Source organism: Nothobranchius furzeri, chromosome 9 (assembly GCF_043380555.1).
Source record: "Nothobranchius furzeri strain GRZ-AD chromosome 9, NfurGRZ-RIMD1, whole genome shotgun sequence".
In the NCBI taxonomy this organism is placed as follows: domain Eukaryota; kingdom Metazoa; phylum Chordata; class Actinopteri; order Cyprinodontiformes; family Nothobranchiidae; genus Nothobranchius; species Nothobranchius furzeri.
Window position 1 is genome coordinate 66,128,762 of NC_091749.1, and position 15,770 is coordinate 66,144,531.

Sequence of the window (15,770 nt, forward strand, 5' to 3'; positions counted from 1 at the left end):
TCATAGCAGATTCAGGACCGGTAAATAATATTCAACAACAAAACACACTATCCTTACACACAGGGGATCGCAAGGAACCAACCTTAGCTGGTAATGAAAATGCTGAATTGTCCTTACTTGACAAAGGCATCAACACCGAAACATTCTTACCTGACAGAATGAGTGAAACTGCGACATTCTTACCTGAAAGAGTGAAAGGAGCAGCAACATACTTACCTGAAAAAACGAAAAAAAACGAAGTATACTTACCTGACGTAGAAACGGGGGATGAAACTAACACAAACCTACCTCAATTGGATGGTGTCCTAAAGTCGCAGCAACGTGATGTAAGTTTTGAACCCATCATACACGATCAGACACATACATCTGAAAAGACCAAAGTCTTAGAGAATAGCTCATCAGCTCTGTCGGAAACAGAGAGCTCACTTCGTCCTGTCTCAGTTGAGAATCAAACCGAAACGGATGAGCATGATACTGTGCAACCAGAGATGTATGTCAGGAGATCTGAACGAAGTAGTCAGCCTCCTCAAAGACTAACTTACTCTCAATTGGGCAATCCACTAGTGACCGTAGTTAGGTCCCTTTTCCAAGGACTTAATAAAGCTTTTATTGACTCTCTTACTCAAGAAGTTGTGTACCCCGTAGAAACAATGCACAGGGACGTGCATGATATTTAATGGGGGAGGATGTAACCCAGAAGCTAGAACCTTAATGAGGTATTAACTAATTGGCTTACTAATATGATCCATCCTCAATTTAGATAAAATATAAAATATAAATTAAGGAAATTAACAATACTAATTAATAGATATCTAATTAACTAATAGATAATTTCATAATGAATTATTGGAAGGGTGAATAACTAAAATAACGAGTTTAATATTAAACATCGGTTAAAACAAGAATCTTGAACATCCCTAACAGAAACAGAAGAGGAAAGCTGTATACTATTGGTCCAGGTGGGAATCTGAAATTTCATTGGCTGAGAGAAATAAGTCCCGCCTCCGCGAAATAAAACCGTGCGACGCAGCTGAGCGAGAGGAGAGACAAACGGCTGTGCAGCACGCAGATACAGAAAGCAAAGACTGAGCGGTTAGAGAGAGAGAGAGAGAGAAAAAAAAACAATGGTCGAGGCCGTGAAGAACCCTGATTTGGGTGCCGCATAGATAGAGGGAGAGGCGGACTTGACTCCTTCTAATAAGAGCTAGGAACTTGGAACCAACGCGGTGAGTAAAGAAAAAAGAAGAGAAAAAGCTAACGATGCAACTTAAAAAAAAAAAGGAAACTTAAATAGCTTATCAAATTAATTCCATTCTTATAGATTTGTGTGGAGACGACAGAGTGAACCAATCCTCTGTAGGAGGGAACCGTTGGAGCGCGTTGGTGAGTGAATGAGATTAAATTCAGTAAATTATTAAATTCAAAAAGCTAATTACAGCAACCGAGGTGACAGCAGTGGGCTGCTAGACGTTAGATCCCAGGAGTTAACATCTCAAACTACCAGTTAACGGTGGTAGGGCATATAGGAGTTAACGGCTCAAACCGCCAGTTAACGGCGGTAGGGCATATGGGATTCCCAGGAGTTAACGGCTCAAACCGCCAGTTAATGGTGGTACGGCCTAGATGTACAAGGTCCTCAGGGGCGTTATAGCTAACGCCATAGAATTAGCAATGCGTCCCTTAACCAAACATTTAATAATAAAAAAAATAGATAAATAAAAATAAATAAAAGCTAACTGATTAGGGAGGAATTATTTTACAAAGGTGGACCAAAGGACCAGAATTTATATTTTGTTGAATTTTGTTATAGAACATTTTATTTATTTATTTATTTATTTATTTATTTATTTATTTATTTATTGTGTTACAGATATACAAGGTGTCACAATGCTGTATAGAAACACAATTAAATGTATCCTTGTTGTCATGAATGTATTTCTTGTTGAATAGTGTAGAGTAATAGAATCTAACTGAGCCTATTGAGCTGAACAATTGTTGTCATATGTAATTATATTTCCAGAGCTACTGAGAATTATTTTAATAGACAATCAAATTGATGTTATGTTAGTTGAACTGTGAACCCAAACATGATTGGCTATGCCAATAGAGTGAAGCATTTGTTTAAGTCTGTAAGACTTTATGCTGTGATGTGACGAGAAGGGTCGATGCCAACTCGCTAACAGTCCTGTTGTTTACAGGCTGGTTTTTTTTTTTCCTTGGGTTTGATCCCGACTCCTATGATCACTCACTTGGAACGAGAACTGGATTTCTTCCTGACGAGGGAGATGGCGAGCCTTAACCACTGAACGAACCAGGACATCTCAAGTAACTGAAGAGCAGACTGCTCTCTTCTGTGAACAATCTCAACGGTGCGGTAGGAAAAAATCGCACCACCGGACTCTGACTTTCACCCCAAGCGTGGGGATTTGACTTGACGCCGGCTGACTTGTGACTCATATGATCAAATCTCATACCGACCATTTTACTATTGTCGATTGTTTTCATCTGTTTTTATGTGTTATCTTTATGTGTTATATCTCCCATTATTATTAAAATTTAGTATATAAACCGTTTCATGCTATACCCGTGACTCCAGTCATTCTTAAACAACCTCCAATTCTCCCCGAACCTAATTATTGGCCCATTTGTTTATTTTTTCTTTTAATTATCTTATTGTATCCTGTAATCCGGTTACATAAAACCTCAAAAGCAGCTTAGAAAAGAGAATCTTTGCCTTGTGTTAAATTATTTCATTGTCTGAAAGAAGAAGCAGTTGAGTGATCATGCAATCGGGCAAACGCCTTTGTTATAGTCAGTGCTTCGTTTTGAAGTCAAGATTACTTCTAGGATCACGGTTCTGCCATCAGAGCTCTTGGTGCTTAGCTGGTTTCCCTTGACATCTGCTCGTTCATCGTCCTTTGGTCCTGAGACAGATGTGGTTCTGGTTGGATTTCCTGTCTAATGATGTGAAGTCTGTTTGGGTCCTCCAAATCCAACAGAGACAGACGACACAGAAACACAATCGACACATGAGCACATCTATTCCTATCCAGGTCAGATCTTTCAGAACCCTACACACACACGGCTGGGCTGAGGGGCCCACGTTAGGGGAACAGACAGACCACAACCGCTCAAAAACACAAGAAAAATCATAAAACAAAGCTTGAGAATGATATTAAGGAGAAAGATGGGAAATAATTTGTGTGCACATGCAGAAGAAGTGTGTGTAGGGTAAAAAACAGTGAATGTAGGCGTGAGATCTGGGGAGTTTTACCCTGGGTTGTCTTCTGAAATAAACTAGTGATGGACTCTGGGTAGGAGTGACCTAAAGGGGTACACGCCAGATGGACCTAAAGCCACTGGACTCAGAACTTTTGTCTTTCGGGTTTGTGAGGATGGCCTGAGCTGGACCGGGTCTACTTTGGGGAGGACGTGGACCGCATCCATCTACAGTATCTCCTCTGCGTGACACAACATTCCCAGCGCTGTAGCTCACATGGAGCTGCGCCGAGCTGAGCGTTTATCTTGTTTATGAGTTGTGAAAGATGTCATAAATCAGCAGCTCCTAGTGACGTTATCAGCCTCAGAGATGGAGAAGACGTTCTGCTGCTTCGCTCCGATCTCCTAACTCATCCTGACAGCCAGAACCCCGGGCTGTCAATCACTCTGACCCTGATTGCTAACAGATATCTGGAGGCTTGACAGCTTCTCTCTGAACTGAACGTCTTCACCTTCAGCCTCCTCCTCTGACTCTGGGGGTTTCTTCACCAGCTGAAGCTGCGGGCCCATCAGCTTCAGTTCACTCAGATTCCAACAGCAGCAACTTGAAGGGGACAACCACTGGTTTCAGTTTCCTCTGGTGGTCAGAGAAGCGTCCATCTGCAGGAGGAACCAGCTTCTGTTCTGTGGACGCCGGTGATTTATTTGTGCCTGGCTCTGGCGAAATACGAGATAGACATAGAAATCTCCCTGAGGATTTCTAACTAGACTGTCTCCAGCTTTATCTGTGGTCGCCATGGTAACGCTAAAGCTTTTTTATCTGGTTTGTGTTTCTAAATCCTTTCTGGAATTCAAGGAACAGTTTCTAAACAGAACCATCAGATCAAACTCATGACCTCTGACCTAAAGCTAGTAAAATCGGAGCTCTTTGGTTTTCTCTGACCTTTGACCTCTGGGTGGACCTGCTGATTGGCAGCTGTCTGTTTTTCACCAGCGACCATTTCTCTCTGTAAAACGGTTGACCTCTAACCCTAACATCTTTTCTGTACGGTGACTGGATGTTGTTTACAAAAAAAATCATTAGACTGCTGACTGTAAACAAGTCGGTAACCATGACAACTGCACCTCTTGTCAGATAGTGCCAGTTCTCAGATGTTGGGCTGGTTTTCTGCAGAGATGGATCTGAGGCCTCCAAGGAGCAGCGCTACAGATGTGTGCGATCGAGAGAATAAAGAGGAAACAAGCGTAGAACATGTTTTCCAGATGTTTCTGTGTGAAGAACGGCGCCAGATTCTCAGAGGAGGTGAAGTTTAAACAAATGTAACTTGGCGATTGAAGACGAGGCTATCAGTCATTTTTATGTTTGAACGTTTAACTGTTTTCATGTTTTCCCATTTGCTGAAAAAGAGCAGATTGTGGGAAAAAGGGTTTATTTCTAATGTTGCAGCGTGCATCAGAACCAGAACCACAAGAGAACTCGAGAGCTCCACAGCAGCTCCAGGATCAGCTCTTCTCAATGTGAAGCAGGTGTTCATAATGTTATGGCAGACTGATGGAGCACAGATAAAAGCTGCACGGGCATTCAGTACACACACACACACACATGCTGACCTGATGGTAGCGGTGTGTGCGGTGTCCGTTTCTGTCATGGTGAGTCGATCCACTCATCAGGTGACTTTTATGATCAGCTGACTCAACGTGACCTTTGAACTACAGAAAACCCCTGTGTGTTTAGTGATGTCAGATGATGTCACTGTGTCAATCACCTGCTGTTTATTAGGAACACAGATCAGCTAGGGACACTTTGAGGTTCACACACACACACACACACACACACACACACACACACACACACACACAGGAAGAACTAGTCAGCAGAACTTTTACTCGAGTTTAATTTACACATAAAGACACCCCACCCCTAAACACACATGCTGTTTCAGGAATAAAATTGTTTAAAAAAACATATAAAATTGAAAAAGATTCTGTTTGCGCCGCTTGACCCGAGGATCTGGACCCAAAGCAGACAGGTTCGAGTTCTCACACTGAAGCTTGTATCGGGACTCTGCAGGGATCCTGATGTGGGTGTGGAGTCAAGAGCTAATCCAAGAAAAGGTCCTGATCCAGATCGGGTTCTGTTCAGATCTAATGGACCGCATGTAGCTCCCGTCTCTCATGGATCATGCATGTCTTACAGACTTAATTTGGGTAAAAGAGCAGAAAACACCAACTTCACATTTAGAGGTTGAGTGAAGGTCCTTTGTTGATTATGATTCAGAGTGGACTAGGAGCTGTGTGTGTGTGTGTGTGTGTGTGTGTGTGTGTGTGTGTGTGTGTGTGTGTGTGTGTGTGTGTGTGTGTGTGTGTGTGTGTGTGTGTGTGTGTGTGTGTGTGTGTGTGCGTGTGCGTGCGCGTGCGTGCGTGCGTGCGAGATCAGAGCACCTGAGCGACAAGAGCCAGCTGATCATTATTTTCAGTTTCTGATATGAAACCGTCAAATTTAGAAGATTTTCTAAAACCAAAGCTGAAGTTTTATGATGTAATCACCTGGAATCGGATCTACGGGAGTATTTTTTTTTCTGAACAGAACCCAGATGACTGTTCAGGACTGTTATTAGAAACAAGTGAAACCAACATGAACAGAACCACTTTGACACCAGAACCTTTCAGAACCACATCAAACTGTCTTGTGTTGAGAAAAGTGAACAGGAAGCAGTGGAGTTTGGCTGGAGGCTTCGAGTCACCACACCTGTGGGCAGGTAAGGCTCCTGACACGCAAACACACCACGCCTGTTCAAAGCTCAGCTAATTATAAAGTCTGCTGGTGGCTCGCTGTGGCTCCACCCTCTCCTGAAGTTGGGTGGGGCCGCCGTGGGGACCTGTCGCGATCTGTTCGGCTCTCGTTAGCAGACGGCTAATGACTCAGCCCGGCTTAAAACTGGATTTAGCATAAAGCTGCAGCTCAGCGGGGAGGGGGGGCTGAGGTGTCTGGGTCCGCCCAGCACTCCAAACACAAACACACCTGTCTGGACGGGGTGTTCTGACAGGTGGAAACGTTTTAGTTTCAACACAAATCACTCTGGATCAACTTCCTGTTTACAGGTAAACAAACACTCCACCAGACGGCAACATCAGAACTTTCACTGTTTTTGAGCTCAGACAAAATTCCATTGGTCGCATCCATGCTGAGTGGTTCTGACCCAACCCATCAGACGGTTCGGTGGCTGGAAACAGGTTTTCTCTGGACCTTTGCGGCTTTAATCAGAAACCAGACGCTTTTCAACCGGATCTGCGCCGCTGATGGAAACAAAACCAGGATGAGGAGAAAAGTTTCTGATCCAGATTATGGCTGGTTCCCTGAGGAGCTCTGAACCTCATAGTTGTTCTCTTCTGATCCTGTTTGTGACTCGGGTGGTTGAGGTTTCCACCTCAGCGAAAAGAACCCCCACCACCCCTACCCCCCCTGCCTGGGTCTACCAGAACCTTCCAGGTCTTTAGTCAAGTTTTGATGTTTAAAATATCAACATCTTCATGAATCCAGTTAAAACCAAAAAATTAGATCAAACACCAACAGAAGGAGGAAATGCTACCTTCCAATGATCAGAGTCCACACCTGTGTCTCTGTCCAATAAACAGTCAGACAAGTTTCTGAGGAAGTCTCTAAAAGTTGAGGGTGGGTGGGTGGACACGGTGAACAACAACAGATTCATACAAAGAAATGCGAAGTGAAGAAGACGAGAGGAGAGGCTCGTTTCCAGATAACCTGCAGGTGTTAACAACCTAGTGGATCCACACCTCACTGCCCATTGGTGGGGGTGCTGTTGGGGGCGGGGCTAGAGCCCTCAGTGCTGACAGGTGGCTGAACATTGTCAGCTAGGTTGTGTGCATGCTCCAGGAAGAGGTCTTTGAGCACACTAAGCTCTTTGCTGAGCAGTTTGATTTTGGCCTCCAGCCGCTCGTTTTCCTCCTTCAGCTCGTTGACGCGCTGCTGCGTGTCCATAGCCTTCTGCTTGCTGCGCATGCGGCTCTTCTTCACCGCCAGGTTGTTGCGCTCGCGCCGCTGGCGGTACTCATCACTGTCCTTGTCCACAGTGGGTTTCTTCATCTTGCTTGGGGGAAGGGCTTTGCCTCCAGCAGAGGAAGGGTTGGCTGGGATGAGCTGAGGGACCTGCTGCAGTCCGGCAACGGCCGCCGGCAGGGACGAGGAGGCGTGAGCCTGGCTCTGGATGACACTCACGCTGTTGTGGTCGGCTGTGGTGAGTTTCGGCTGCGACGGCCTGCTCATTTGGATGTGGTGCCTTCAGGTGCTGATCTCTGACCAGAGTCTCCTCAGGTGTAGAGATGAGATGGGGACAGGAAGGAGAGAAGGAGATCCAACTGGATTGAGCCTGAAGGAGGAGATGGACACATGTTGAATGAAACCATTCAAACAGACAACACCTCAGCCGCGTAGACATGTTAGCAGAACACAGCTTCCTGTCAGGGGGAGTTTCACCTTTAGCTGGCCAACAACAACATGGATGCAGTAATCCACTATTAATTAGCCTCTGAGCTACACATCCACACTTTGGATCTCAGTAACACCACCATCACTAAGAAGCTCCACCTGAACACAATACCTTGACCCAAATGTCCCCCTGCAGCGAGTCTCAAACATGTCCATCAGCGAGAAATCACCCAGCAGCCCGGGTTGTTAGAGGTCCCGTGACTACCTTACTCGCCAGGCTTCACACCTGCATTTGGTCACAGTTTTGTTCTCCCATCAACATTAAATCTATTCACATTTGTGTAAATCATGTCCTGAAATCACATCTTCATTGCTTTCAAACATTAACCTGTGAAAACACCTGAGCCCCGCCCACCTGTTGGAACTGAATGTGTTCCTGTTGTTTCTCCTTCCACTACCTGCCATCATGTGTCACGTGATCACACCTCTTGCTTGATATCTTGGGTCATGTGATTTTTGTGCAGCCTCGGCTAGCACCGACACTGATTGGTCGGTGCGTTGCTATGCAGCCACTCAGCTGTGCGCAGGGTAAAGCGCTCCGGGTGAAACAGCAGAGCTGTTACCCGCTGTTGCATCATCAGCAGCGGGGAACCCCGGAGTCATGCGGGGCTCAGCACAAACCTCACCTTTCACAGGACCGAAGTGAGTTTAAATAAACTGTAAAAACATCCAAACGGATCTCAGACCCAAAAATGTCACTTTATAAGGCTTTTGTTGTTATTTCCTTCCACTTAGTCAACTCGATTCCCTCCAACCCACCAGCTGACGCCAACCACTCGCTTAACTGTCGCCTTTTGTTGTGAATACGAGCCCCGCTGTAAGCAAAGTGTGTCTCTAAAAACGAGCGGAGACTGAATTTCACGTTCCTCAAAGCGACTTAGCCCTTTAGCCAGCTAGCTGATTAGCTTCTAATGCTAACGAGTCCTGTCCTGGATATTTGTCGTCTCTGATCGGAGCCATGAAACGCTGAAACGGGATTTACCTTAAAAGAGCGGCGGTGGAGTCAAGCATCCATAAAAACACAGAGAACGGGATTTAAAATCCGACTTAGATTCCGTCTGAGTGAAGCTGAAGTGTTTTTGTTTGGAACATGGAGAGCAGCCGATTGCGAAATCTACTTTACCATGTATGGGCAACGTCGAAGACCAGCCAATTACAGGTGAGTAGGCGGCAGCGAATAGAGGTGAAGGCCAATGAGAGCTCAGTATTCAGAAGAGTGATGCAATGCTTTGAATGCCTGACAGGCAGCTAAACCAATAGCGCGTGGTCTTCTTGTTAGTTTGTTTGTGTAATCAGAGGTTGTGGGATGAGTACAAACATGTCTGACTATCTGGAAATCAGTCCTGGAAAGGTCCTGATTTAAATATGTCTGATCATCCACGTGCCCCTTCTTTGACTGTCACCTACAGGTAACAGGTGAGCTGTTGCCTCAGACAGGAAGAGTATCCAGGTCCCTCGGGAGTAGAGAGGAGGCTTAATAAGGAGAGAGAATATTTCAGGAGCAGAGAGGAGCTTTCAGGAAGTAGATGTTTTAGAGAGGAGGTTTCAGGAAGTTGGAAGTTTCAAGAGGAGAAAGCAGATATCAGGAGGAGGGAGGGGGATTCAGGAAGGTGGACGTTTCAGGAGGAGAAAGCAGGTTTCAGATAGGAGGAGGTTTTAGGAGGAGAAAAGAGGTTTCAGGAGCAGAGATCAAGTTTCAGGGGTAAGAGGAGGCTTCAGGATGAGAGAGGAGAAGATCCAAGACTTTTTATTGTCATTGCGCAGGTGCACAACAAAAATGACTTTGCGCTCACTAAAGACAGCTCACGTGAGGAGGTGGTAGACTATAAGTAAAATAAAATAAGGCTAAAGTAGAAGTCATGCACAGTCTCTCTCTCTCTCTCACACACACACACACACACACACACACACACACACACACACACACACACACACACACACACACACACACACACACACAGCCAGTTTAGGTGCAAAAACATGCAGATATGGTAATGAGGCAAGTCTAAAACTAAGCGAAATGTAATGTAAACATAAGCAAACATAATGTAAACAGTCACATGTTGTCAAGGTGCTGTAACTGTGCAGCAGATACCTGTTAGTGTGACCGCCTAGCAGCAACATCAGTTCAGTGATGGCTCCATAAGCTGTTTTTTGGTTTAACAGCCTGGTGGTGTGTGTTTTTATTGCCCTGTATTGTTTGCCAGACAGAAGTTTGAAGAGATGGTTAGCAGGGCAGGGTGAGTCCTTTAGGATGTTTTCTGAAGGCAGCGAGTGGTGAAGATGTCATCCAGGGCAGGCAGGTGTGCGTTTGTTATTTTCTCTGCTGTTTAGATTACTTTCTGCAGGGCCTTACTGTCAGCATGCAGAGCTGCTGCTGCACCACACCAGAATGCTGTTGGTCAGCACCAATCTCTCCATGAACCTCAGATCAGGTTTCAGGAGGAGAGAAGAGAGAGGAGGCTTCAGAAAGGTGGAGGCCTCAGAAGGAGAGATGAGGTTTCAGGGCGAGAGAGGATGTGTAATAATGAGAGAGGTGGATTCAGCAAGGTGGAGGCGTCAAAAGGAGAGATCAGGCTGAAGGGGGAGAGAGGATGCTTCAGGAGCAGAGAGGAGGTTTCAGGGGGAGATATGCAGCTCTAGGATGAGAAGAGGCTTCATGAGAGTGGCAGTTATATCTTGAAACCTCCTCTGGACTCTCTACAGCTTCTATTTGCTGCAACTTTTGACTTCATCTTAATCAACAATCAAAAAAGAACCAGTTGCTTAAGGGTCACAGCTGGAGATGTGAAGCTGAATGATGCTGGAACTGGACCAGTTCTGGTTTCACCAGCTCTTTATGCCTGTACAAAAACAAACAACCATGATCAGATTGGATCTTCTCAGGTTTTAGGTACTTAAAAGATTTCATATGGTTTTTTATTGGACCATGTTCCTGGATTAACCAGACCCAGAGATTCTGTCTCAGTGGGGGATTCCTCACATCTCAATACATCTCCTGAGGAGTGCGTCAGATGTTCACGTTCAGGTTCAGATAAAGCTATAGGACCAGTTCAGATTCTGCAGAGCCTAAAGATTGATCCCAGGAACCCATATCACAAATGTTCAGAGATAGTTCTGATGGGTTCTGTGGTTCTATGATTGTGATGTGTTTATAGTAAGACAAGTCTTTATATGTGTCTCGGATGTCAGTGAGACAGAGACACATGTCCTCTCAGGGAGACAATCAGATGGGGACTATGTGGTTAAAATATCACTCTTTATTTACAACGAAATAATAGACTTATTACAACTATTTGGGCTAATTTCTAATTTTACATGTTGTACTAAAATGATACTCATTAAAACAAACACACTATCTTTATGACGAGGAAATGGCATTTTAACCGACCCTTATTTATGCTAACAGGAGTTATGCTAATGTAGCCAACAGCGTTACCATGGAGACCACCAGCTATGCTAGCAGAACAGAGCTAACAGCATCTCTGTCATGAACACAGGATCCAGCGGTTGTTTTTGAAGGAGAAAAGGTCCTTCAAAGGTCTCCAAGATGGTGCGAGATGTTCTGGATCTCTGCTCGGTTCTATACGGTCTGAAACGAACCAGAACCAACATCAGACCAGACGGTGTCTGTCTGCGTCCGACAGAGGGCGCTGCATCCCGCATTTTACACGCACACACACACGCGCGCGCGCGCGCGCGCGTGTGTGTGTGTGTTTGTGTGTGTGTGAACGCGCGCACATACACAGAGGTATGGCAGGCATTTACTTACGCGCATAAAAACATGCGTGCGCACACACAGGACTCTTTTGTGAAACAAACAAAAGTTTTATTCTAATTTAATTCTGGTTAATTTACCTTTTTTTAAGTAAACGAAACATCAGTCAAGCGTTTTGGTTCCGATGGGGTGGTGCAGTTCGGGAGACGATCCGCATCAGGTGATCAGAACCTTTAGTCTAGGAGCGAGACCCAAACTCCTTAAACAACACTTGGGATCATGATCGGTTCCGAGAACCTGCAGGGTTCTGTTGTCCCACCCGGGTCCCGGAGGGGTTCGAGTCAGACAGACTGAAGGAGTGTGGTGTTGTCCCCGCCCACCCATTCCAACTATAAAACCGCTGTTTGACAGCTCGGAGGTTACTGAGGACCAGGAATCGGACCGGCAGCTTCTCTTCGTTCCAACACAAAGTGTCAGTCAGTCCTAAAGACTCTGGTTCCGGTCGGCTCCTGTCCGCAGCGGTCCGACTCACCTGAGTGTGTGACTTTCCAAACTGGATTTCCGGAGCTCCTCGCCATGCCCGCCCGGCTTTAGGTTCTCCATGGAGCTCTCGAACCTGTACGAGGTCGCGCCCCGGCCCCTGCTGAGCAGTCTGCCCCACGGCCAGCAGCCCCCCTCCGGCTATAGAGACCCGTCTGACCTCGGGGGGGAGATCGGAGACAACGAGACCTCCATAGACCTGAGCGCCTACATCGATCCGTCTGCCTTCAACGACGACTTCCTGGCGGACCTGTTCCACCACAACTCGCGACAGGACAAAGTCAAGATGATGAATGGAGAGTATGACTGCGGTCCGGGTCCACAGCAGCTCTACATGCCTAACTACATGGAGTCCAAGCTGGAGCCGTTCTACGAGCACAACCCGCCGCGCCTCCGACCGGTGGCCATAAAGCAGGAGCCCCGGGATGACGAGGACCTGAACCCGGGCATGCCCCCTTCCTACCACCACCCGCACGCGCATCCTCAGCAGTACCAGCAGCAGCAGCAGCCGCAGATGCCGCACCTGCAGTACCAGATTGCGCACTGCGCGCAGACCACCATGCACCTCCAGCCGGGCCACCCGACGCCTCCACCGACTCCAGTGCCGAGCCCGCACCATCACCACACGCACCAGCACCTGCAGCAGGGCGGCATGAAGCTGCTCGAGCAGCGGGGAGGCGGGAAATCTAAGAAACACGTGGATAAGAGCAGTCCGGAGTACCGGCTGAGGCGCGAGCGCAACAACGTGGCTGTGCGTAAGTCTCGGGACAAGGCCAAGATGCGGAACCTGGAGACCCAGCAGAAGGTGGTGGAGCTGACGACCGACAACGAGCGGCTCAGGCGGAGGGTGGAGCACCTGACCCGGGAGCTGGACACGTTACGGGGCATTTTCAGACAGCTGCCGGACGGGTCGTTCAAACCCATGGGCAGCTGAGAGATCTGAATCGGACTGGACCGGAGAGTGCTGGATTTGTTTAGAGACAGAAGCAGCTGAGTTCTCAAAACAGCTGCACATATGCAGAACTTTTGGGTCAAGGAGCAGAAAACTTAACAGACCCGGTTCGGTTCCGGATGATTTTAATCTTCAGAGCAGCAGAACGGAACTCTTCCATCAACAAACTGAACCCGTTGGAGACTTTTAACTTGTTTGTTTGTTTATTTGTTTGTCGTGTTCTCGTGCCTTTAACGTTTGTGCAAAAGCCGATAAGCTGAATCAGATGTTCAGTGCCTTAAACAGACTGAGTCCAGAACCACTCAGAACATTTCAGTGCAGCTACGATGAGGTTAGTGCGGGACCAGCCTGCGTGCACGACGCCTTCATTACAGAATTTTATTTAATCACAAACGATCTCATGTACGGAACCAAACCGGACCGAAACCTGTTTCTGAGCTGTTTGCTTGGCTGAACTGTGTTTTGCAGGTGATTGGCTGTTGACACCACGTGGTATCAAACTCACCTTCACACTTGCCAGAGATAAACTGTCTGGGGAGTTTGGGTCAGAGCCAGAACCCATGTTTAATAAAACTAGTTCTGAATGACCCTAGCAAAGCCAGGCTGAGGGTTGTTCGGTACTGAAACCGTTACAAACAGAACCGCCAAAGCCCTGCAAGCCCAACCCTGACCCTGTTCAGACTGAAGCTCTCATGCACTAAAGCCAGATACATTGTGGGACATGGGGAGGCAGTGATGGTACTGATCATGGGGAGGGGGTGTACTGATACAGGTTCTGGACAGAACCCAACAGAACTACGCCCCTCTAAACATGTTTTATTGTGATCAGAACAGCTAAATGTGAACCAGGTTTCAGCATCACTCTTCATCTTCCTGCTTGTTGCAGTCATCTTCACTCAGTGCCTTTTGATCGCTCAGATGACCTTTGACCTTTGTCCGATCCCTCAGATGGTTCTCTGACTTGTTCCAGGGAGGAAGAAAGAAGCACTTTGTTGTTTATTTCTGTAATATAAACATAAAATATAAATGAAAAACCAAAATCTGAAGTAATAAAGAAACTTGTTTTATCAAATTTGGTTCTGGTGTTCTTCTGAGAGTGTTCGGCTCTATGTGCACACACACACACACACACACACACACACACACACACACACACACACACACACACACACACACACACACACACACACACACACACACACACACTAAGTCAAAGATATTCATTTTTACTCTAAAACCAGCTGCTTAATGAGGCGTCAGACAGCTGATCTACTGGTTCCAGCTTCTGTTTCCTGTGTATTTAAATGATTATTATTCCCTCAGTTTGTGCTTTAAGGTTCTGTTTGTGTCATGACTCTGCTGCAGGCGACCTGCCATCATGTCGTAAAATCGGAACTCCCTCAGATGTTCCGAAGGAACTTCAATAATCCCTCAGGAAGGTTCCTCTGGAAAATTCAGCTTCCAGCAGCGGCACACAGAAAAGTTTCAACAACAAGACGAACAAAGGAGCCAACAAAAAACCTCAAATGAATAAAAAACAAATGAAAAAAATTACACGAAACACATCAGTGGTATCAGATACATCGCGCATTCAGTAACATTGATGGCCCGGTTGGGTTCTGCTGTCAGCCCCCCAGTGAGTGTGTGGGACGAAGCTGTTCTTGAGCTGTTGGTTCTGGACTTGGGGAGAAGCAGCCAGCAGGAGTCAGAGCAGATCAACGGTGATCCAGATCTGATCCTGAGGATTTTAGAAAGTCTGATCTTCTCTCCCGAGGAACTTCATCAGCGATGGAGCTTTTCTGTTTTCCAGCAGCTCATCCGGGCCTTTCTGTCTCACATTTTTATGAGACTAAAAAAACAGGTAGCTTAAGCTGCACCCAGAAACAGATCGGAAGCTTTAAAGGTGTTCTACTTTTATTAGAACTGGAAACTGTTCACTGAACCTCCAGATGAATCTTTACTGGAGCCCACAATGACCCAGGAGCCCTGCTAAACGGTCAAACACAACCCCATAACAAAACCCTACAATGGAAAGACTGGTTTGTCCCGCCCCCTCGGCCAGGGCATGAATCTTATTGGCTACTGCTGTTGCCAGAGTATCACCGATGATGGTGGAATCGCTTCCATCTGTTTGTCAGTAAGAAGGTAAAAACAAGCTCTATACTGCTCTGTGTATGGGAACAGAAGAACAGAAAAAACGGAATCAGAAAATCAGCACAGACTGAACGTAACCAAGACGTTCAAACAGCTGCATGCTGATTGGCCGGTTTACCCTGAGAGCTCTTTAACTGTCTGAAGGTAGAAACTCTACAGCCTTATAGAGTATGGAGAACTCAACAGGAAAGTTATGAATCTATCTGGCATTCATTTAAATGATAAATGATCCGCACTTGTACAGCGCCTCTCAGAGTAAGGACTCCAAAGCAGGGGCGGCGTTAGGCCCGGCTACTTGGGCTGAAGCCCCGAATCTTTAATGAAAAGCCCTGGATCTCAAACGTGGAAGTAACATGCAGTACCAAAGTCCAACAGAGAGAGAGCAGCTAGCAGTAGTTTGTACACAGCCTGCCTGAGCCTCCACCACTGAAGAAGAAGCCCTTAAGCAGCCGGCTTCTTCTGCAGTGCCTGTTTTTTCTACTCTCTGCCTGAAACGCATGAGTGAAGATGGACATAAGGACGTTTTTTAGACCAAAAGTACAACGACAGAACCCCAGCTTTGATGAGACTGGTGCTGATTCAGGTTTGTGAGTCTTATTTGAAAATATTTGTTGTGCTGCTGTTTGCCTAAAGTTAGATTATCAGGTAAAGTTGTTGGAGAAAGAAAGGGAATATTTACT

General features: G+C 46.3%; 2 protein-coding genes across 4 annotated transcripts; one reads left to right on the forward strand and one right to left on the reverse strand.

Moving 5' to 3' along the window:
• Positions 1-5,097: 5,097 nt before the first annotated feature.
• On the reverse strand, positions 5,098-10,536 carry cebpg (CCAAT enhancer binding protein gamma). Of its 3 annotated transcripts, none has more exons than XM_070555100.1 (2): positions 9,822-10,536; positions 5,098-7,607 (listed from the first exon to the last, which is right to left on the reverse strand). In XM_070555100.1, the coding sequence occupies exon 2, from the start codon at positions 7,502-7,504 to the stop codon at positions 7,016-7,018; it is 489 nt and encodes a 162-aa protein (XP_070411201.1). In that variant the 5' UTR covers positions 7,505-7,607; positions 9,822-10,536; the 3' UTR covers positions 5,098-7,015. The 3 variants fall into 3 exon arrangements, with proteins under 3 accessions (XP_070411201.1, XP_070411200.1, XP_070411202.1); XM_070555099.1 differs by lacking the exon at positions 9,822-10,536 and adding an exon at positions 8,709-9,046; XM_070555101.1 differs by lacking the exon at positions 9,822-10,536 and adding an exon at positions 8,082-8,673.
• A 1,110-nt stretch (positions 10,537-11,646) lies between these two features.
• On the forward strand, positions 11,647-14,008 carry cebpa (CCAAT enhancer binding protein alpha). Its single transcript, XM_070555094.1, has one exon. The coding sequence runs from the start codon at positions 12,046-12,048 to the stop codon at positions 12,916-12,918; it is 873 nt and encodes a 290-aa protein (XP_070411195.1). The 5' UTR covers positions 11,647-12,045; the 3' UTR covers positions 12,919-14,008.
• Positions 14,009-15,770: the final 1,762 nt, after the last annotated feature.

Excerpts from the sequence above, each read along its gene's own strand:
- cebpg (XM_070555100.1), bottom strand. The coding sequence starts at position 7,504 with ATGAGCAGGCCGTCGCAGCCGAAACTCACCACAGCCGACCACAACAGC.
- cebpa (XM_070555094.1), top strand. The coding sequence starts at position 12,046 with ATGGAGCTCTCGAACCTGTACGAGGTCGCGCCCCGGCCCCTGCTGAGC.